We start from the raw sequence: 25,349 nt of genomic DNA, 5'->3' as shown, positions 1-25,349 counted from the left end.
AAATTTATGACATTTCATGGACAAGTGAACTCGGAAACGACGGTATATACCATCGTACTTGAATACGAAGCGTCGCATTATTCAAATCGGCGCACAGTGGAGACGTTCTCGCGCGCTCATGATTAACAAGCGGATCTCCCGTGAGACGGATGAGATTGACATCTTGGTGTTGCGAACTGAAATTTCTGGACTGGCGGAATGAAACGCGCGTGGCTTAGGTCAGGGACGAAGCCGCGACGGCGGATCGATTGAAACGATCGACCAACCGCTTGCTTGCGCGCGACGCCTTCCTGTCGCACGGCACGTGTCCATGTGCTATTGTTTACAGCGATACGATAAAATTAACGAGCCTGGAACGAGAGTTCGTCTCGTGAATAATTTGCGAAAGGTCATGAAAATTCGCGAGAAACGAATGCCGTGCCGATACGTGCGAGTGGGTTATTTCCGGATAATGTGATTTTCACGCGGAACTACGATCGCGCGAAGGAGATCACGTTGGTTGCAATCGTGCTTCGTTCCTGGAAGGAATGCTATCGCGGCACGTGTACGCGATACGTGCGCATTTCTGCAATGTGTGTCATAATCTCCGTTTGTAGAGAACATTCCTTTACTGTAATTTGTACCACGTCAAATGCTGAACTTATTAAAACGTACGTATATCAATTTCCACGTATCCCTCTATCAAGGTAGATTCAGCAGTAATTTCCAACCATATTTGCAAATATATTCTCGCAAATAATATACCGAGAGAGCCGGCAATTGCGATATGTAAATCTATTTAACTTACTTAAATTAAATATGGGAACTCAAGTAATACTCGGGAAAACTAAGCGAAGACGATCTTGTCAAAGCAAATCATGGTGCCTAATAATATTTTTACGTGAATTTGACAATTTCCAGTTTATGCAAATTGATTATTATTTGTCAATATTAAAGTACACTTTAAAGAAAGAAAAAAAATGGTTGCCAGTACTATAATTTAACTATAATTTATACTCATTTTTTGGGCTCAACTATAAATTAATAACTGTTTTAATTATGCACGTTATAGCTGTTTTTGAAATATGATCATTACAACTATGACATGTATTAAGTTTTTCCTTACCATATCTCTTAGTTATTATTATCATGTAAATAGTTAACGAATGTTGAAAAAAAAAGTTATAGTCACTATAATGACGATTGCATTTATTACATAAAAATGGTTATTTTTATTCGCCATTCTTAACATTTACTATAATTTAATATAATAGTTTCAAATTATCATAATTTATAGTATAATTTATAGTACAATTTTTCCATATTTGAGAGAACACATACATATAAGGTTATTATTATTATTATAATAACCTTATACTAATATTATAGCAGTACTAATAATTTTTTAACCACGCAATTACAGTCACAAGTACCAAATACTTTTCTCACTGTATACGCAATCCTAAATTAAAGTTAGCTGCAATACATAATATAATCACAACATAATTACGATACTAATTTTAAAAATTAACTATAAATTTATAAAAAAATAACGCCTTATCCAGAATTTGAACCTGGACACCTCCTATATATTTTCTGACGGGCATCTTTATCATTAGGTAAGAAATTTGTCGATACCTTTGACAGGTAGAGACAAAAATTGAATCGAAGGTCGACCCTCATTTCTGAAGATTGCTCGGCACATTATATGTTTGCGCGCGAGAGCAAATCGAGATAAACAGCAGGGGCGTTATCTCTCGCCAACGGTTTACGGGTAACGAAAGGCGAAACTGAAAGGAGATGATAAAGTGTATCCAGGCAATTCCCGTATCCAGGTAACATGAGCGATCGATAGGACGACGTGTGGGTGCGTTTGTGTGTAACGAGGAAGCGCATTCTCGCGAACGGACGGCGCGCCGGAGTGCAAGTGGAGTAGGTTACGTAGATAAGTCGTTATACATACATACATACATACACACGTATACTTGCGTACGTAATTCGCTCGGCGAATGATCATGTGGGGCCCGACCGGCCCCTGATGCATCCTTCCTGCGGATTAGCGGACACGCGCCATGGACGCGGAATATCTGAGCCATCGCGTGGTGCTGAGATAGCAATCTGAATCGATACGTAATCTAGGTGGATGAGTAATAGCCTTTTAACGATGGTCTACTTTGATCCGGGTCCTGCATGTGCCAAGACGGCCAGAAATCATTTTCAAGCTTCATCAATAATCTATCAGATGAGAACTTCTTAATGAACCGCTATTTATTAGACACTCTCCCCTCGAGCGCAAGACACATTATCTATGTAATCAGTATTTTAACAGTGTTTTGAAGCAAGAAAAGAAGCAATTAGATGCCATACATGAAAAGAAAGAATGGATAAATTAACGTATATTTGCTCATTAATAAATGAAATTGTGTTCAAAAAGACAGAAAAAAAAACAGAGAGAGAGAAAGAAAGAGAAAGATCATTTATTGAGCATTCTGGAATAAGTCTTCTCTGGAACAAGAACTTCGAATAAAGAAAAGAAAAATTGCACATAATCATGTTTGAAGAACAAAAGGAAATAAAATGGGAAGAGAGAGATTGCTATTTTTAAAGCACTCTAAAATGATATCCTTTATCAAGCGCTGAAAACATCGCATATAAAGCTTACACCTTGAAATAATACGTTAAAAAACCAGATATTAAAATAATAAAAAAGAGAAAAAAGAAAAGAAGATAAAAATACAAAATGAAAAAGATTATCGGAATAATTATATAATTACTTTTAATTTGCAGTATTATCTTCATATATCACATCTATTGCTATTTTCAGATAAATCCAGTCTTGGTGCATTCGGGCGAAACAAAGCGATACTATTAGACATTCTTTGCAGCTGTTGCAACACTGATTGCAACAACGGCAAGTATTTTGATCTCTAGAAAAATAGATCGCGTGATAAGGATGCGCGATAAAGCATGCGAATTACTAATTACATCTCGCTGCAGAACCGCAACGATCTAGTTCTTTATGAATAATTCTGCTTCCATCAAACGTGTTACGTTACGAAACAGAAATTGACACGCTGAATTTTTTTTAATTTTCGTTAAAAAGTCCAGGATTAATTCGTGTATTTAAATTCGTGTTTGCTTTTAAATTTGCACAAATTTGCACTCAGAGAGCATCAGAAAGAAATTATTATTCTTAACCTCATTTATCAAATCTATCAGTTACATAATTTTTGCGTAACTTACCGAGTTTTATTTTGCACGAAAAAGTTTACTTTATCAGCAAAATTCCTGCATTTAATTTTTTTAAATCAATATTACAGTCTAATCGTCCTGAACAAAATACGCATAGTGTCGAGAAAACCAAAATTATAAATTCCCTCGTTTATCAATCAATCAAAGAAAAAACTAATTGTTCTTTTTGCTTAAAGAACACATACAATTACCAAAAAATCCCTAATGTGTCGGCTACGACGCGATAAAAACATGAGGATCGTAACGATCGCACTAATTGCGCTACGCAAGCTCAACCGGAGCCCCTAATTAAGGATAAATGAGACAAAGAGCGTGCTCTCTGTATTGTCGGCGTGCATTGTCGAAATCCACCAGGGAATCCTAGACGGATCAGACAGAGGGGAAGAGGCCAGCTGCGCGCAAGTCGACCGAAACGAGGCTTCGGATATCAAACTGGCCCCAGTGCCTGTTGATATTAACATTTATTTATATCTCCTGACCTCAAATATGTGTAACGTGCCGGCCCCTCTCCGATGACGGCACGACGGCGGTACGGGCACGCCTTCGTTTTCGAGGTTACGCTGCTCCGCTGCGCGCGAGAGAGTCCGCGTCGTCGTCTCCCTTCCCCACCGGCATCGTCGAGCTCCGTCAAATCCCCGTCGGTGGTGTAACACACAGCGTCTTCTTTGTGACATCACTCGCTGGCCGAGGGCGAGTGTTCCGACAAGCGCTTTACTGTCACCCATGACGATCAAGATGGATACGACCAACGAGCGAATTGAGCATCAGGAATCTCCACCGAGATCCATAAATTTTAGAGAGCATTGCGAAATGATTTTCACTGAAAACGCTTCTTCATTATCACGTTAAATTCACGCGATTGTATATTTACGCTCTCGAGATAATAGACGAAATTTCTAAGCACTCTTTCTTGCTCGGTAATACTTCATCTGCATTCCTAATTATTATTTTCAAACTTTGAGTTTAATTATCTCGAGCAAAAAAAATTATGCATGCCCTAAATTTCAAACTTCACGCAAATGTTTTTATTATCTATTCTGATGGCAGCGAGCATAATTTGTTTTCTTAACCCTAGCGAACCACTCATGGGTCTCGATTTTTTACATTGCTGTTTTATATTTCTTTGAAGCATTGTAATTAATTGAAAATAAAATATTATTTTTTTTTTATCCATATTTATCTGTCTTTGTCTGACTTCGAGTATAAATTTCACAGGTTTTTACCTAAAAAATACGTATTCAATCCAGAGATATAGCGTGACAAAGTTGCAGGGTTTCACAGACCCTGATGTGATCAAAAATAACAATGACTTACTAGGGTTAAGTTCTTTGCAGAATTTTAAGATGCTTATTGGCATCATTATTAAATTGACGATCAATTTAATTTGTGCATTATTTTAGCTTCAATTTATGATTGCGTTTCAAGTTTGACAGTAATTGTCGCGCAATTTATATAATTGGAAGATGTATTTCAAAAACAATTTACATAAAAATATGATTAGGCATCAAGGTTTAGCCTCGATATATTTGGTAATCTTTTATTTAAACAATTGGAAAATTTGTATTAAATTTAACACATTTTACGTATCCCAAACGGCTCACTCAAATTTTTATGTTAATTTTATACAAGATGAATATGTTAGAAAGTAACACAAATATTATGTAAAAGAATTAACACAGAAGGATAATATATACTGACACAATTTGTAAGCAAACCGTGGAAGTATATCTTTTAAATAAAATTAACATGATGATAAATTAATGATGTTTAATTCATTTATTTTAAAATTTAAATTTTTAAATATGTTCTTTTTATTTATTCACTTACTCATAAATTGTATTATTTTAACACTAAAAACGTTGAATATCAATTTATTATTTAACACAAAATATTTAAATAATATTATTTAATATTTATTACACAAAATATTTAAATAACATGTTAAATTAACATTCGAATGTGTTAAACATTCAACACAAAATTTTAACAAGGACTTGAGTGGACCATTTCCAACACAAATGTAAAGAGTTTTCTATTGTGTATTTATGTTGTTTTCTTATGTATTAGGGGCACATTAATATAGTGGCACATATTTTGCCGGCTACGAAGATATTATGCGATAAATTTAAATTATCTCGTTTGTGACTTAAAAAGGAATCTGGGTTAAAGACTTGATGAATTAAAAAACAGAGTTGGAGAAAAACAGCTGATTGTTTATCTTGTAATATAAAGAGATCTAACAGAAAGACATAACATCGAAGTATTTTTGAAATTTAACATTAAAAAAATACGTTCGAGTCGAGACTCTGAAATCATTTGGCAGCTTATCGGCGATAAATTTCACGAGGCAAAAAAACTGTTTCGCCATTGTTGCTGACGAATGGTAAAGTAAAAGCAGGAAAAGTGGAATAGTCTGCTAATATAGAATAATGGCTTATTTTCTAAACAAAGCATTGCAATCTAGCGGCAATCGCGGAAAGTTGTTGCAACTACCAAACATGTCATAACAAGCAATGAGCTCAATCCGACAAAACGTTTCATCATAATGAACATTTATTTATTTTCGTTGCGTCAGGAGTTCGACTGCTTCTTCTAAAAATTGAAGGTAAGTTTGTGCTTATATTACATAAACGCTTTTAATAATGTTGCATGAGCAATATTATGCAGATAAATTGCGATTTCTAACTTGTTTATTGTTATGAAAAGTCTTTGTTTGTCATATGACAACATGCAGATAATGTGGAATATATTGAGTATTGAGAATATGGAATAGGTTTCATATTAGCAATTATTATCTTATTCAGGCAATATAATCAGGTAGGTTAAGTTATATTATAGGATGTATTCCACATTACCAATAAATCTGCAATAGTGAGAACAGTCGAAGATGTTCGATTAGGAAAATGTGGATATTTAGTAGCAATAAAGAAATATAATGTACCTAGATCTACTTTATTTAGATATGTAAAGGATAAATTTTTTCATCCAGGAAAAAAGTAAATCCTCCTTTGAGTACAAAACCAATATTGGGACTAGAATTGAAAAGAAACTTGTTGAATACTGCATCTAAAGGGATTCTATTTCTTTGGGATTAAAAAACTGGGATGTAAACAAATGGCATATCAACTTGTCATAAAAAATAATTTACCACAGCCATTTTGCAATGAAAAAGCAGGTAAATGTTGATTTCAAGTATTGCTACGCCGACATCTAAATCTTGCATTAAAAACACCACACGTTACTTCAAGTGCAAGAATAGCTGAGTTTTCTAAACAAAACACAAACAACGTAAACATTTTTTTTTATTTATATGAAGTTGTATATGATAAAATTAATCGACAGCTTCATAGAGCATATAACGTAGATGAGCTTGGAATCACAATTGTCCAGTATAAGTTAGAAAAAGTCATTCGTATCAAAGGAAAGAAAGAAATCGGTGCATTAACATCTACAGAGAGAGAAAATCTGATTACTGTAGTTATTTGTATGAACGCAGTCAGCAATTATATCCCTCCTTTAATAATTTGGTCAAGAAAGAATATAAAATTGGAATTAATGGATAATGCTCCATCGATTTCAATATAGGCCTGTCATCCATCCGGATTCAAAAAGAAATTTTTACAATGTGGTTTGATCACTTTATGAAACACACAGTCCCAAATGCTACTAATCCTGTATTACTAGTCTTAGATGAACAAAATTCACATACAAAAAACACAAAAATGATCGAGATGACAATAAATAATTTTGTTTGTATAGTACGCTTGCCAGCACATAGTTCTCACTCATATAATGCAACCGTTAGACGTAGGATTTATGAAACTTTTACATATTACGCGCACAAGAAATTGAAAATTGTCTAAAATCTCGAATCCAAGAAGATATTAATAATGCAAATGTAACTGTATATCGTGTAGCTAAATTATTTACTGCATACAACCGATCCGCAACAATGGAAATTTCTATTAATGCATTCAGAGAGACTGGTCTTTATCCACTGAATAGACATATTTTTCAAGATTATAATTTTCCTTTTCAACCTCTAACAATAAGTCAAGATACGCAATCATCTGTGAATTCAGCTGTTAGCGTGTCTGAAGACCAATGTCTGGACCAAGCAATGCAGTATTACTATCCGACATTATACCTGTATTCATTTCACACAACTTCAAATCGTGCGGGTTCAACTTGTATTTTACAATCGTCACGTTATTGTAAAAAAATGAAAAATGCGCTAAGTAGCAAGAGTCAAGTAAAAGCAAAAAAGAAAAAAGAAATAAATAAGAAACAAACCTACTGCAAAAGAAGAAAGCTATTTTCTAAGAAGAAAAGAATGAAACAAATTATAGAAGCGGTACAGACAATAATGTTCATAAAGATGACACTTTAAGCGATGATGAAGATACACAATGTCTATTTTGCAATGACAGTTTCAAGGATGACAAACATGGAGAAACCTGGGTGCAATACGCAATATGTTATCGGTGAGCACACAAAGATTATGGAGCAACTAATGCAAAGTTTATTTATTTTATATGCCACCGTTTCCGATTAAAAGAATAAAAAGAAATTACTATTTTCTTATTTTAAATGTTTTCTTTAATATTTTATATGTTGTTTTAAATTAAACACTAAAAAGAAATAACTATATTTTATTTAAAATGTTTGTATTTTTCATATATTTTAGATGTTGATTAAACATTTAAAAGAAATAAGAAATAACTATTATTTTTGTGTTTTATATAACACCTTCTATTTTTTACATTTTATGTGTTCTTTCACACGTTACAAAGTATAGAGAGAAACAAATCTTATTGTAATTCTTATTTTATTAGCCATACTTTAAGATAAAACATAAGATAAAGAGTTTCATTATTGTCAGTTTAGAGATTATGTATTTGTGTTTTTATACTTTATACAACAAATAAAATTGAATACAATTTTACATGTATTCTTTGAGCAATGATTTTCATTTTTTATGAACCACCATTTTAAGTTATTTAAGTAATGAAATGCAAATTTATTTATGAAATCTTATATTTATTTATGTAGACTCATCAAAATACAATTTTAAATAGTTTATATCTTTACTGTACAATTGTGACAGATAAAAATAAAATAACATTGTCGCACATGGACATTAAATCTTAAATCATTAAATTATTATATAAACATTATCATTTAAATAAATATTACGTTTAAAAATATATAGCTTTTGGTTCTTTTTGTGAACGTTTATTTTAGACTGTAATATTTATTGTACGTCATAATTTAATGATTTAAGATTTAATTTTATTCTGTATTGTACAAAAATGTGAAATATTTTTAACTATTTTTCTTGATTGGTTTACATAAATAAACAAATTTGGGCTTCATTGTATTATTTATTACTCTCGCTTAAATTTCATATTCCAGTATTCTATATTACATCCCATTTTTTAGACTCTCTCCCCCTTCCATTTTCACGCCTTTTACTTTTTTGTTAATATTGACGTTGGATTTAAAATTTGGCGATTTTCATTTATCGAATGTTGTCGCTAATTATTCCTCAAAAGTTCTGTACAAATTTGAAATCTTCGTGTGCATTTATATCGGAGCAATGTTATTTTAAAAATGCTATTCCATCATATTCCCTGCTTTTTCCCTATATAATAAAAAAACAGACGACACGTGTTGGAGCGAGCGATCGATTTGCGATGACCTCGCCGTCGCGAAAGTGGGGACAATGATGCAATTTTTGATCCAAATATTTATAGCGCTCGAAAAGTTTAAATCATTACACGTGCGGAAATATGAACGTGCGAATCGTATAAGATTCTAGTCATTCATGTGCGATATACCCGTGTAATAAAATACGGTGTAGCATTCTAGCGATAAAATTAATTGGACGCGTGACACACGCACCTATTGTGGGGGCTGTAAAATTAAACGATATTACGACATATTTTTAAGGTGATTAATTTTAGTCAGTTAATCTCTTACAAAGTTGCGTGTGCGAGGACGTAAAACCTTGGCTAAGAGTGCGAAAGCGCGCGTTTAATAAATGGCACATTTCTGTGTCACAACCATTCTCTGTATTGAAAAAAAAAAAATTATTATCGTAATTTACAGTTATTTTCACTGCCACACTATATATTTTCGTGTACAACTATATAAATATAATTATTATTACTAACATTGTAGCAGTTAATAATTACAAAAATGGAGGCTCCTGACCATAATTATTTTATCATGCAATTATAGTCACAAATATATCAAACAATTTTCTCTCAGTGTGTATTTTTTTAGTTTTTAATATCCGGATACCTAAAAGATATGAAATCGAAACAATTTATTAAATTTGATTTATCGCACGTTTTAATCGACTTTCGGCGGCTTGAGTTTTATATTTATCTTACCTCGATTGATTGCTCCGCACTTTCGGAGCCAAGGTTGTAATAATTAAGTTATCGAATGAAAAAAAGATAAAACGACGATAATGTCACGAGGCACAAGAAAATATCCTACTGTGAGCCTCCGGTGAGCTCGTGCACGCGTAACGACAGCTTACGACGACCGAGAGATCGTAAAATATAATCAACGCGAAAAGGGTTAAACGGCCAAGACGGATGAACGAGGTGGAGGACTCGACACGTCGCGCGCCTCGCATAATGGCCTGACTAATGCGTGAAGCTAAATGTGCGTGGGGGATCCTTCGTAATGTGGACATCCTTGGCATAAGCATAGAAAGCTAGAAAGCCTCGGCACCGTCTATGATAACCCAAATACGAGTAGCCGCACGCTTGATTATCTGACTTTGTTTAAGGAGAAATCTTTCTTTTTGTGTGTTTTTCAATCGTGCAAAATAAAACGCGTCGCCATGAATCAATGCGTTCCGTATATTCAATGCGAAAATTTCAACGCGACGTCCATGTCTCTTATAGAGAGATTGTAAGGTTATTAAATCGCAATAAATTATTTTCAGTATTTTATGATGATTAGCATTAATATCATTTTACTTGTCAATTTAATTTATGATGGTACTGGATTGGCAAATAAATTCGTTCGGTAGCTTAAAGTTGTACACACAATATTTTCGTTAAAAGTAAAATTTAAATTTAAAAAAAAAAAGCTTTAAAGCTTAAAATCTTTACTTTTTGAAAGGCTACTTTATATATTTTTTTGAGTTTATGTGAGTTTGGTCATTTTTACATAGAGAAAAGTACGAACTGAAAAAATGAAAAATATTCTTCCCATTTTGTAGGCCTGTCACGTGCTCGAAAAAAAAATGGTACAAATTTTCGATTATCTGACGTGACAGCTTAAAATTTTCCTTCAAAATGCATTTTCAAAAGATATTCTTATCTCGATTTTTTGTTATTACTCGTAGATCAAATAAAAAAGCATTCTAACTCTAATTATAACTTAATTATAACTTTTAATTCCTTGAAAATCATCATATCGCAATTAAAAAAAAAAATAAATTCTTAAAGCTAAAACTCCATTAAATAATATATTTGCCAATTTAAAAAAAAATAGAATATATAAAATTGTTTCATTCTACCTTAAAAAAACCGAATGAACTTATTTACCAATCCAATATTATTCAAGACCGAAAATTAAATTGACGCATAGTTTACAAAACTGAATATGTATATAAATATTTATATAAATTTACACCGAAATATTATGAAGCACGACAATCCAATGCAGACCGAATAAAGCATTTCCTGCTTGTTTGTGTTATTCATCGGTCTAATATCATTTATTGTTATTATATACATAATGTATTTTGTACATAATATCATTTATTGTTGTTTATTATATTCAAATCTCCTATATTAATTGTAAGAAAATATCTTTTTTTATCGCATTATAAACGCTTCAAATAAATCTTTTTTTATATATTGACATCAATAATCAAACCTGATTCTCACTCAGTTATAAAATTATTATACTTGTGCAGTTTAGTGAAGCAAAAGAATAAATAGAAAAAGCGATTTGTGGTTCGCAGAACCACATTTTTCGTAAATAGTTCTGCGCGAATTATCGAGCGAGAGGTTTTGATTGAAACGATGGTTTCGCAAGACACCGAAGATTTTTTGAGGGCCAATAAAACAGTATATCACGAATCGGCCCGATGTTAGAAAGTCGATTGGACCTTTTTCAGACCGCGATGCGACGACCGCGACGGAGATGAGGTCGACGAGAGAGTTCGCGCTCACTTTCCCTCGCGACGAAGCAAACGCGTATCGTCCCCGGCGATCACTAAAGGGTACCATCACCGTACCGGCAAATTCGCTTTCGCAGATCCCGGTCGCGGACAGATGCCGACGATTTGCACGAAGCCGGCGAGTGACGCGGGATCTTTCTCAATGATGGACGATAAACAAGCCAAGTGAGTAACTTTCCCCTTTGAATTTAGAGCTTCGCAGAAAGTTAAGTTGGAATGTTCGAGATAATCGAGCCAAGAATTATTCGAACATCGACAATGAGAAATTTGTATTAAACTTAACACACTTCACGTGTCCCGAATGGTCCACTCAAACTTTTGTATTAAGTTTACACAAAATGTAAAAAAATAAGACAAAAAATGTAACATTGACACAATTGGTTTTGTAAATTGTAGATTTTTTTTCAGTAAAATTATTATTTATGAATGTTAAATTAATATATTTTATTCATTTATTTTGGAAATTGTTTTAAAAATATTACTTTTGTTATTTTGACACTAAAATATGTTGAATATTAATTTTATACAAAATATTCAAACAATATAGTTACATTATATTAAATTAACATCCATAGAAAATCAACACAAAATTTTAACAAACTTGAGTGGATCGATTTCAACATAAACACAAAATGATTTTTACACATTTCTGTGTACACATTTCAATGTAATGAAATTAATGGATTTGAGAACAATCAAATATTAGATTGACATCTAAAAATTTACTTTTTACACGATAAAGTTATAAAGCACCCCATACAGGGATGCCAGTTATTTCCAATAGCGCCAATATTTGGCCCAATATATGGTAACCAACAATTGGCCAATACTTGGTATCTTGTTCTGAGCCATGTCTGGTATATGACTGATTTACCATACTATTGATTTTCGCAATTTTTGTCTGTTATACTTAATTTGTCGTGCGATAATTATTGGGTCCTTATTATTAATAAATATGTCGAAAAATTATCATAGACAAAAAAAGTTTAAAAAAATTAAAACAATAAAAAATTAACATCAGTGATAAATGTATTAATAATATTGAAAAAAAAAACAGTGAAGAAAATAACAGTGAAATTAATATTGACAGTACGAACAATGTAAGTGAGATTATATTAGATTACAATGAAGAAATCATTTATCACAGATGACAGTGAACACAGTAAATTATTCTTATTTCACAATGTTAAACAAAGATAAAATGATTCACTATGTTACATTATGTCTCTTGTTAGAAAGCATTTAAAATAATTGGAATAATCACAGCACTATATTAAAATCATTATTGGTCAAATATTGGCACGATAAGACAATCATTAATGGCATAACATTGTTTATCACGTTTGGCCAGTATAGTTACCCATTATCAGATCGAAGTTATCATCCCATAATATTCCCATTAGTGGGCCAGTCATGGTTGCCATTATCGCTTTATAGGCCACCTGGTAACTAATCTTGGGCCAGTATCAGATCAATAGTAAAATCCTATATGGGACGTAATATCAAGTAGTTTAAAAATAGAAATGGATATAATTTTGGAATATGAGACTCCATAGAAATATTCTGCTCGATTGACAGGCAAGCAAGGCAAAATCACAACGGCCTACGTTAACCCAAGCGAGTTTAATCATTCCGGACGAGCGGGATCTATCCGCGAGCTACACTAAAACGATAATCGATTAAGCAGAGGTCGAGGGAAATTGGCACGAGAAATTGACTGGCAGGACGAAGGTAACGAATGACGAAATCAAGGACATCAGCCCTGCTATTACGTTGGAACTATCGTTAGGGCAGTGCTTTGAATTATGCGAGAAGATTTATACCTGACGAAATTGGATTTCGCGTCGAAATGTTACATCGGATAACGTAACGTTCGATAAAAGCTATTTAGGTAGCTCGTGATGATTAATACAATATCGAGATATTAAATAAATAATATTCGGATAATAATCACATTGTCACAAGTAAATTGATTCGATAAGTATCGTGATGGTTGTGGCAAATTAAAGCTAACAGAATTATCTGCTATCATATAAAATAAAATTCTCTCTCTCTCTCTCTCTCTCTCTCTCTCTCTCTCTCTCTCTCTCTCTCTCTCTCTCTCGAATATATATATATATGTATATAGTTCTCTTAAATATCATAAATTATTATTAAAACCTTTTAATTAACTTCATAAATTTCACGTTTTTTTCTTCCAAATAGATAGATCTTGCTTCGATGTTTGTCACAAAAATATATTGTATGTAAAGCCATTACAACGAGAAAATGTCTCAATGTTGATTATTCCGTAATTCCATTTAGCAGCTTACGATAAAATCAAAGTATTCATGCATGTGTCACAATAAAAGTTATATCATGTCCGTGAACATTTGCGTATTACGAAAGGCACGTCCTTCAGAATTTCCACGCAAGCTTTCCATGAGCAAAACTATGCACATTTTAAACATACAACGTGATCTTTCTACAGAAATCCTATACAAAATTTTTCTACGTGTGAGAATAATATTTAAACAAAAATATTTAAGAATCCTCTGACAAAAAATGCAAATCAAAATTTTTATCTTCCCAACATTTAAATAAAATATAAAAAAAATAACTATCGAAATCCAGTCAAATCAGCTTCCATTCCTTCTTTTTTATTCTTTTCTATTCTTGCTCTCGAATTTTAATTTGAAAAATGTGGAGTATTTCCTATTTTCTTTTTTTTCTTTAATTAACTTAAACTTTTAATAACAACATCTTGCAAATCACTCGATTCTAAATCAAGCATTATTATATTATTTAAATCAAGTCCGGATAGCTTTATCGGGGGAAAATTTTTTCGAACTTTCCCAGGTTTTTTATCGATTTTTCTGAAGAGAGAAAGAAGCTGAACGATACTTTCCGATATCACTTCGTCTCTTGAACAGTTCGAACACCCGGTATATGCGCATATCGTACGTCGCACGAAATAGGAAATACGAGCGGTTTGCTGGTGCACTGTCGAAGGCGGGGTTGATCGTACACAAAGTAGATGTACATGTATACACGCATACAAACGTAGTGTAACCCATTTTGGGGTAGTTCGCTAGAGCCGGTTTCCTCTTCCTGCTCCATTCTCTCTCTCTCTCTCTCCCCTCCCCCCTTTCTCTTTCTCTCTCATCTCTGGGATCTCTCGGCTTCCCACGCTCTTTCTCCCTTCCCTCTCTATCCTCCCCTCCCTCTCGCTCTCTTTCATGTGTACACACCATACATTTTCAGAGTTCTGTATCTCTGTGTGCTGTCGCTGAGTATTGAGCGGGGTGAATGCTCTTGCGCAATGCTCGTGCACGTACAGCAACCCCAACTCGACCTCGAATGGGTTCCTTCCTTCGTCTGGGACGACTATCACCCTCTTCCTCCTCCCTTCAACCCCGCGGAAAGAGTCCGTTTCATCGCGATTGATCAATCGAACGCCGACGATATTTGTCCCATCGCACAGAATCAAATCGTTATCGCACGCGCGTCGGACACATCTGAGGCGCTGTAATCAAAATCATGTGGGTACATACCATTACTATCAAAATCAAATATCACGCAGTCATTCTTCCACCCAATTTAGTTATCAGACTACGGAAAATAACCAGCAATCTAATAATCTGTTCCAATAAGTAAATCGTATGTAATAATTCTTATTATTTTGGACAAACAGTCCAATTGTAAACTTCACGCAGTGGCAAAGATTGAAGCTTAATTGTGACAGCGTGAGCGAGTAGCCAGCCTTCCAGTTTTAGCTTATACACATCCCTGATTCTCTGCATAATAGCTGATATATAGTATTTTCCTGTTGATTATTTTATACTTGCTATTTCTGGACCAACGAGGATATCTAATCGTCGACTAACTTTCTTAGCCTTTATCTATCAGTCATCTTTCCATTTTTCCATCTTTTATTTCATTTTTTTTTTTTTTTTTAGTCTATTTAATATCCAGATTCTTCTATTGCTACAGAATTTACTACGAGAAAGTCTTCCATCGTGAGAAAGATTCAGAGTTGAAACTATTTAAGCTTTGAAGAAGAGAGCGAGAGAGATTCAAATGAAGCACGAATGTCGACATCGACCTAACTCCTCGCTCGTTAATAGAGCCACCAATGACGCCACACACGGCGGATATTAAATACGAGCAAAACTAGTTACATGAACGTTACTTCGCACGTGCATCGGCCGGGAGAGAAAAAGAAAGAGAGAGAGAGAGGAGAGAGGAGAGAAAAAGAGACGACAACGAGCCTTGACGAGGGAATTGCTAACCGGTGATCGGCGCGGCGATCACGTTGGAAAAATGATTTCTCGGTCACGCAACGTGACACGTACACGTAACAAAGCGATATGGCTAGGACAAAAGTTTTACATACGTGCGTGCGCGTACATATACATCGGAATGTCTCGACGCTAACATTGTTTTTCGAAACAGCAGATTTTTTTTTTATGAATTCGAAGAATTCAAAGCAACAAAGAATTGAACGACAACACAACAAAATTGCCCATTGTATGTTAGAACATTTTGTAATGGACAGCAAACGCCATGAGAATGAAAAAGCTACACGGCAAAAAATGTGTTGGAAAAGGTTTATTTATGTTCTTGTTAATCGTTTGTGTTGAATTCTTTAACATATTCGATTGTTAAGTTAATATATATAATATGTTATTTAAAGATTTTATGTTAAACTGATATTCAACATTTCTTAGTATCAAAATGACATTTATGAATAAACGATAAAATAATGTGTTTTAAAATGTAAATTCTTGGATAAATGAGTAAAATACGTGTTAATTTAATATATCATATAATAAATGTTAATTATATTTCCACAGTTTGTTTACAAATTGTGTCAACATTGTCTACTTATGATCATTTTTTTACACAATATCTGTGTTCTTTTCTAACATTCAACATTTTATGTTAAACGAGCACAAAAATTTGAGTGGATCGTTATTTGGGACACGTGAAATGTATTATATTGAACACGAATTTTCCAACGGTGTAATTAAATTCCTATTAAAAGTAAAACTTTGCAAGTATAAATATAGCTTTAATTAAATTCCTACATTAAAAAATCCGCGTCGATATAACAAAATTAAATTGGAATAACGTATAATAATTTCCATGAAAATTTCGTCAAGGGAAAGTCAATATTAATTTCCCATTGGAACATTCTGTATTATATAAAATAAAATTAGTTCTTTCTCTTTCCTCTAATTAAGGCGCCATTGTTCGAAGCGATGGTTAGTGAAAGACGAGCCCAACCCTTTTCTCCGTCTCTTGACAGTCTCCTCTTCGACCTACGTATGGCCTCGATAATAATAATTATGAAACTTGGCCGCGATAGTGAAAGTATCGCTTCGTACAGGACGTTTCATAATCAAGCGTAAACGAGCGAGTGAGCGAGCGATGTCGAATTCGAGCCGTTCGAGGCGAAAGCAAATCTCTCCCTCCGTTCGTTCATTCGTTTGTGTATCACATCTCGAAGCTATCGAGCGACGGTTTTCTCGGGGAATCGTAGCTCGGAGAAATTAGTTTGTCTTGGCAAAAGTGAAATCAGCGAAACAGTTGCGCGACGGAGTTAGAGAAAGATACGCGATCGATATATGAAAGTAAACTTTTGCAGATTTCCCGACTTTCGCGTGTCCGAAATTGTTAACAAGAGTTACAAGCTAGATATCGGTCTTAATTAAGAAAAATAAAAGGTCGAGTCAACTTTCTTTGAATAATAATGTAATAATCAAATTAAATCAATGAGCAATAGGTGGCAGCTCAACTACAAATATACTATATATGTGTATATATAATATGTATAAATTCAAATAGAATGATTTAAGCATTAAGATCCAGATCCAGATCCAGCTTCAATCATTATGTGCCTATATTTCCTATTGGTTGTGTTCTCACATCTCCAATAAGATTCTTATTGTTTAATCAAATCAAAATTTCTATCATAAAGTGAAAATGTGAAATGCGAATTTAAAAATTTTCGGATTATCGAGATTTTTAAAATCGTTTCGTTTGTGAAATCCCTCTTTCATCTCTAAATATTCAAATTAAAATAAGCTTTCCTTCAACAATCAGCAATATCTGGAGAAGAGGTTTTAAATGAATGATTCAGTGAGCATTTCTCTTCGCCCACGAGCTAAGTGTCTATTGAAGAAGAAGGGACGAATTACTTCCGCACCGTAGATTTTAATAAAACTTCAGAGAAATCTTTCGACTCGATCTGAACGATTATAAATTCAGCGTCATCACGATATTTGTGTGTTAGACAAACCAGGACAATTTAACAACTTTCACGAATGCAGTTCCACGCCCGTATACCTAAAGAATCAACGAAACCGCTCTCCCGAGTTATTAACCAAAGAGCAACGCATGGAGTGAAAACCAATTGTTCTCCTTCTTGGAAGCCCAACGCTTTTGTCAGCCCAACGCATCGTCATTCGAAATTGAAATACGATATTGTTTTGCGGAAATTTTATTTTCAATTCGCGCAGAAATAGGCTGCGTTCAGCAAAAAACAATTTTGCAACTGGTTGTAAGATTTTTTTTAATATACATTGATTGATTTATACATTTAGATCCAGGAACTAAGGGCAAGACTATGTATTAAAGAATTTTATAACAGTTGCAAAGCTGCACAAACAATGGACAAATCAAATCGAGCTGAAAGTCGACCTAAGGCGTTTTAAATTTCGCGATAAATACAAAATTTTACTAATAATGTTAATTTAAATTGTATTAATATTTCATAGTATTGAAGGTACATGATATTTAATTAACAAACTTGTCACAATCAGATTTTAGTAGATTTAATTTGCATCTGATTTACCGTGACTTTATATAGAAAACGTGTGACTATGTTGATTTAAGGGTGTACATGTCACATCTAAAAACTATATCAAAAGTATAAACATTTCATAAATTATTCTATTGTATTATTACATCTGAATATTTGTTTACAATTTAAGCATAATTCTCTTATTGGTTTAAAAGTTATTTAATTTTTTTTTTATTTGCTTTGATTCTTATATAAAATCACGTTTTGTAATATTTATTTGCAAATTTAATGAGGAAATAAGAATTAAATCATTGAGAATATATTATATATTAAATCAAATTTTATATATATACTGATCAAATAATAATAAATATTCGCGTCAAAGTTTATTTGGATCCACTTATTCGGTTAAAAGTTATTAACTCAAAATTGCAGAAAAATATAATCACTTTGCATATAACCATTATAAGCTAAATCACTCGTTTTTTGCAATTGTTTGATTAGCTTTGATATTGTTAAAACTATTTCTAAAAAATGTTACAATTTGTATCTCAGAAAAAAAAATAAATATCAGTGCAGACTTAGTGGAATTAAAAAGAATAGCTTATTAAGATATTTTTTTTATTAAAAAAATATAAAAGTTTGGATATTCCCATATGTCCCATGCTATGAATATACTGTTTCTCATCCCCTAGGCTATTATAAATTTCAAAGTTGGGTAGTTCATATATTTTTTTTAAACCAAATTAAGTTAAAGTTAATGGCTTATAAAATTAAAACTTAATTAAGTTAAAAATTGCATGAACAAAAAATTAATTCAGTTAAAGTTACGTTAAGATTGAATTAACTCAAGTTAAATAAAAAATTATTTTTTTAAAAACATTATTTTCACTAAATCAGAATATTCTAATTTTTCTTAAAATTACATTACTTTAAATAACAAAACAATATAGGTCATCAAATAAATTTTATAATTTATTAGTTAATTATATAAAATAACAAAAATATTTTTAGATGTGTTTTCATATTTTAAAATATACAAAATTATACACAGACAAAGTTTTTATTCTTTCTTTATCGCTGATTAAACATAAAAAAAGATAGAATGACGTAATAGCATTTCTTAAATGCAGATCAAACCTCAGCTTTAGCCACTACGAGTCGTGTTCATCATACACAATGAGTGAACTTTTTCTGAACTAATTCCATAAAGTTTAAAATTTTACAAAAAAAAAAATAAATGATTTTTAGGGAGATAGAAAATTTCCAACTTAAAAAAAGTTAATAAATTATAGTTTAAAAATAATTAATTGAAGTTAAAAATTAATTCATTTAAAATTAACCAAATTAAGTTAAAAGTTTTAACTTTTTATTTAACTTTTAACTTATTAAGTATTATAACTTATTGTTACTACCCAACTAAATTTTGATACTATTGAATATTCAACTATGATTAAAAAAAATAATAGTTAAAATATACAATGTAACGCCATCTATTAGCACGCGTTTGAAATTAATTTCCTTGCAATATGCAATTTGAGGCATGGTACATTATATATACTTCCCTTGTGATTAATGTTATTAAATATTACAAAATTACTACTTCATAAAAAAGAAATTTCTAAATTAATAATTTAACAAGAATTTCTCTACATTCATAAATCAAACATTCATCAAAGAGGAACGAATTATTCTCGCGACTTAAACAAATTTTAATAACTTACTTATAAATCACTGAACGATTCAATTTTATAAATGAATTATAAATGGCATTATCTAAGCAATCTTATTAGATAATTTGATAACTATTATAAGAGCGAAAGTTTTATGTTTCTATTTAAAGATTTACAAAATTATCTTTGCAACAATTAAAAAATATTTTTATTAAAATATTTTGCTATAATTACCTAAAAAAATCGTAACTTTACTTATTAATCTTTGTCACAAAAGTAATAATGCTTGTTAATTTTTATATAAAATGGTCTTGTTTTCCCAATAGTCAAATTTTGAAAGTGAAAACAGTAGTAGCGTAAGAATAATAATATTGCACTTATTCAACATAAATAAATCTGGCAATATCCAAACTTCAACAGAACACGTCTATAATACTGTTTCGTGTTCTTCTAATGGTTACATAAAACTCATCAAAATAAGGTCAAAACACTAATAAAATAACAAAGTATGTCAAAGCATTTTAAAGTTATTTTTTGTCAGATAAATAAAAAAACCAGTGAATATAAAAAATTATCACACAAAAGAAGACTGATTGATATGTTTATATATATATATATATATATATATATATATATATATATGTGTACATACAGTGTTTCATTAATTACACACACTTGTGCACAGTGCCTTTTCAAATACAGTGTATAACAATAATATAACAATAATATATTTGCTCCATTACACAAAATGGAGCAAATAACGAGATAAAAGTAATATGCATAAAATTGGTTTAGAACGACATATGGATAGCAAACAGCATTCAGAGTTACACTACTCCATATTGGCAGTCGAAGTGATCTGCATTTCAAAGTAGTTCTCTTTCAAAGAAGAAAAATAACAATTTAAAATACTTACCTATGAAACAAGATGAAAACAGTTTAACAATTGTTGTAACAACTGAACCAGTCACACAGGCTTATCCGGCAAATACAATCTGTAACAAATGAATACTTATGTCAGTTATGAATGTACATATAATCTGGAATTAAAGTTTATATTTGATCCCCAGGTACAAAAATAAGACAAAAGAATTATAAACATGATCGCCACTCTACTAGCAACATAATGATAATTATCCTCGTTAAATCAACTGTGACTCAGTTTTTTGTGTCTCACAGCCAGAGAAGAAATTGATAATCTAAGAAAAAGTACTTCACAAGAGGAACCGAGGAACCTCTCGTTCATAAATTTTAAAGATTAGAGTACAATAAGAGTAGAACAAGAGACAGTTCGGTAGCGGCATGAATTTAGAAAATGTCCCCACGATCCGAAGTTCCGACACGAATGTCTTCGCGAATACCTCGCAAGTGACATCGCTGTTTTCCCAGGAAAAACACCGCTACTTCTCCATGACACGGCGCGGCGTTTTGCTCTCTCCCTCTCTTTTCTCTCTTTCTCACTTCCTCTCTATACACAACTTAATCCGAAAGTCAAGGTTGCGCGCGCGCGTGCGACTTACCAGTGTAAGGTCAGAGCGGTCATGCGAGGAACGTTGTTTATGTCGTCGATTGACAAAGCCGGGCGCCGTCTAGACTGCAGCAGTCTCGCAAATTTCACGAATCCCGTTCGCGAATATCGCGACGATAGTCGCGAACACGACGCGATGGCCGGGTGGGCCGAGATTTCCTTTCCTTTTCGTCCACGAAAGAGAAATGGAGCTCATGCGTCAACGACGAACCGACTAACCGTTGGCGCCGATCGCGACTTTCGAACTGTTGCGATTATCGAAGTCGCAATCGATGTGAATCGGACAACTTCGCGGTGCCGCGCTTAGAAGCGCATAACCTAACATCGCTATTCTGCCCCGATTTCGACGAGGCGCGTCGCAACGAAAACGACATTTCGGAAGTAACTACACTTACGCGTGGAAACGGCGTCTTGTTGCTCATTGTGCGATCACATTAAATAACTTCTTTCGCGTATCGTTCACTTATCACGTATAAAAATAGCCTCTAAACGCGGACACGATTGGCGCCTTCATTTGACTCGCGTTAATTTCATGATGCTCCGCAAGTCCCGTGATCAGTAATGGCGGGACAATCTCACTAGACTGCGCATGCGTGCACTACCGTCTGTTGATTACGAATACGGTTAACGCGATGCTACAAATACTTTAAAGCAATTTTTGATTGGTCAATTTGTAAAATTCTTTTTTTTAATTGCTCAACCAAACGCTTCAAACATTAAAAGCATTTGTAGTGAGACTTTGACCGCAGCCTATGTGTCTTGTCTTGTGTCTTATTTTTCACAATGAATGATAAAATGCAACAGATTCTATTTTTCATAGATGCCAGTCTTGGATTCATAACAAGGAAATATTTTGAAATGAATTTATAATGTAAACAATCTATTTCTATATGGTATCAAACAAAGAAGTTGATCAAATAAGCTAGTTATTTTTATATTTTCATTACAACTTTAATAAAGCCTTTTTCATTCATTTATGAGTCTGTGTTTATATAACATTTTTTTCTTGAAATTTAAAACAAAGTAAATTGTTCCAATAAAAAAAAATTCCAACGAATAAAATTCAAACGTAGAAAAATACATAAAAAGCTAGGGAACTTGGCTGACAAGATTCAATTTCAATTTAAAACTAATTTTGTAATCATTCAGATTTGTTCATAATTTCATTTTTTAAATATAACAATACATTAAATTATTTATTATGTCGTTACATAAAATAATGAAAGTATGAAGGCGATTATGAATCACAAAATCAAATAAAAATATTTTCAAATAACTTAAGTAATCGGACAATTTCCAAATCACGTTGAAAGTACCAGTTCTCGTCCGATCACTAAAGTTGAGCACGGTTACTTAGATGGGTGACTGCTTGGGAACACCGTGTGATGTTGTCCCTCAATTTTTTACTTTTTGCTTCTAGAAGGAAATCTTGTAGAGATCATACTAATAAAATATTAAGAATCGACCAGTGACTTCAAAGAATTTTTATACGATTTTTTTTTACGCTCAATAAGGAAATAATTGACCAATTATCGATATACAAATCAATTTTTTTATTACTAACATAAGTATTTAAATAATTAATTTTTAATGCAATGTAAAATTCGTCATATTAAATGATTTATATTTCATCAATAAAACATTTATATTATTATATTACATATTTCATTAATAAAAATGCATATTTAAGATGCAATGATATATATTGTGAATTTTTTTTCCATAATTATCGCTCACACGGATAATCAAATCCGAATAACAAAATTGCAGTTTTAAATTGAATGTGAATATTATTAAGCCCTAAATGCATGTAGATATATATGAAACATTAAGATAATAAATCATAATATTAATGTCATAAGCATTGTATGATATTATGAATTAAATCTAAATTTAAGTTATATGAATTTTCAAGATTGTCGGTCTTTAATATCAGGTACTTTATTAGTGTCTATATAACTTTTTATCAAATATTTTTTATATAAAATACAATGAACGAAAAATAAAATGCAATAAATTAGTGATATGTAATAAAGAAATTAAAAGTTTAATTCAGTCATTAAACTTTTAATTTCTTTATTATATATCACTAATTTATCGCATTTTTCGTTCATTATTATTTTCCTTATTAACTATTATAAAAATATATATACTTTTTCTTATGTTCATCAATTATGATCCATGTTGTTCCATAAATTGTTTAAGAAGAGACTTATCAAGAGGTATCGTCAGATGTTCAGCGCCGTCAGCTGTACGTTTAATTCGTAGCAATTTATGATCAATGAATTCAGTTAACTGTGCCCTTAATGTCAAATCAGAACTAACTAGAAACTGTTCGCGCGCTGCTCGATATAGATCCCTAAACGGCATCCCTAAAATGGCATCATGAAATGATCATTAAATTATCATCAAATATAGTTACTATGGCATAATAGAACTGTAATTGATTAAATAATAATTACCTGTGAAATTACTACTGCTGTTGCTCAATTGATATTCGACAAGAATCAAATAAATTGCTCGAGCATTTGACGTGAGGGACAGGAAGACATTCTGGAGAGAGGATAACACAAGTCCACTGCTTTGCTGAACCAATAAGGAACTTTCATATGATGTTTCTGCTTGATATGGCAATAATGTTGTTGCATCCCACCAATAAAAATTAAATTTGGCGCATTTTACATGGTCCCAAACTAAATCAACAAATTAGCGACATTAACCATTAACAAATCAACTCCAAAATCAGCATAATGATAAATATAACTTACGAAGTGGTGCATTTATGTGATCAACAGATGCTAGGATATGGATATTTGGAATAGCTGCTAAATTGGCAAGTATATTTTGAGCTTTATTCGAACGCAGCATTACTCCATCAATATTGTGAATTAATAAATAAAGTCGATCATCCGGATTATCTCCCATAACTGTTTCTATAAGTTCCAAACAATCATTAAGATTTGTTGGACAATTTAAGTCTAACAAATCCATTATTATGTTATCAAGTATCTGAAATAATATTTAATATATAACTTTCATACATATCTTTTTAATTAATAATAGATTTAACATACATCTTTTAGTGTTAAACTAGGAAAAAATCCATTTATAACTAATGTTGGATGATCTTCTATAATCTTATTATGAAAATCATTTATCAAATTTCTTTTTGAGCCTACTCCATGAAGTAGCAAACTGTAACCTTCTCTAAAATGTAACACAAGTTTTTAAAATAATGTTTCATTAAAAAATACTCAATATATATAAAAATATTCATATATTTAATACTTACTCCAATATGAATTGCCACATAGGAAAAAACGACGTACAATTTTCTGTCAATGAACAAATACGTTTTTTGTGTATCGTAGAAATATGACTTTGATTTATTAATAACTTTCCTAGTGATTCTTCAGTGAGACGAGCGTTCTTAAGTCTTTCTAATGTACGATCAGATGTAACTGTTTTTTCTGATTGAAATTCAAAATATTCGTCGGTTTGTATGTGCTTTAAATATTAAAAAAAATTCATCAATAAACTATATATATATATATATATATATATATGGATCATAATTGAAATATTTATATATAATTTGCTAAATATTTAAGACTATCTTGTTACTCTCAACTTACATAATCCTTGTAAGCAACAGTCTTACGTCCTCTCCCTGTTTTCCTAGGTGTACTTTGTACCTCACGTTTCAATAAAGGTTTCACTTTTTGTATAACTTTCCTTCTAATATTATTTTCTTGGCTTACATCAGAGTTGTCACTATCTTCACTTTTATCAGAAGTTTCATAAGATTCTAAACTGGTTTCATCATTTGAAGGTATATATTCACTGTCTTCTGACACGCTTTCATTGCCACTTGAAGTTACACTGGGCAAGTATCGTTTTCGAGATACTAAGTTATCA

At 32.2% G+C, this 25,349-nt stretch overlaps 1 protein-coding gene across 7 annotated transcripts in view; it reads right to left on the bottom strand.

Annotated features, from left to right (window-relative positions):
• Orc2 (origin recognition complex subunit 2) overlaps window positions 1-25,349 on the bottom strand; it is a 74,266-nt gene that overhangs the window by 47,538 nt on the left and 1,379 nt on the right. For 4 of the 7 annotated variants that reach the window (XM_087414480.1, XM_011061045.2, XM_087414479.1 and 1 more), the window contains exons 5-11: window positions 25,067-25,338; window positions 24,724-24,938; window positions 24,506-24,638; window positions 24,200-24,440; window positions 23,894-24,124; window positions 21,424-23,803; window positions 20,820-20,898 (exon numbers count right to left, since the gene is read on the bottom strand). In XM_087414480.1, the coding sequence (XP_087270606.1) occupies window positions 23,604-23,803; window positions 23,894-24,124; window positions 24,200-24,440; window positions 24,506-24,638; window positions 24,724-24,938; window positions 25,067-25,338 (1,292 nt within the window). In that variant the 3' untranslated portion in view covers window positions 20,820-20,898; window positions 21,424-23,603. Of the gene's footprint in view, window positions 1-14,140; window positions 14,949-20,819; window positions 20,899-21,423; window positions 23,804-23,893; window positions 24,125-24,199; window positions 24,441-24,505; window positions 24,639-24,723; window positions 24,939-25,066; window positions 25,339-25,349 lie in introns of those variants that run through there. The other 3 variants (XM_011061043.2, XM_087414476.1, XM_087414478.1) reach the window with 3 other exon arrangements.

This window comes from Acromyrmex echinatior, chromosome 16 (genome assembly GCF_024713525.1).
Source record: "Acromyrmex echinatior isolate Ae372 chromosome 16, ASM2471352v2, whole genome shotgun sequence".
NCBI lineage: Eukaryota > Metazoa > Arthropoda > Insecta > Hymenoptera > Formicidae > Acromyrmex > Acromyrmex echinatior.
The sequence above is the reverse complement of the archived record's forward strand: the minus strand, read 5'-3'. Positions and strand labels throughout refer to the sequence as shown.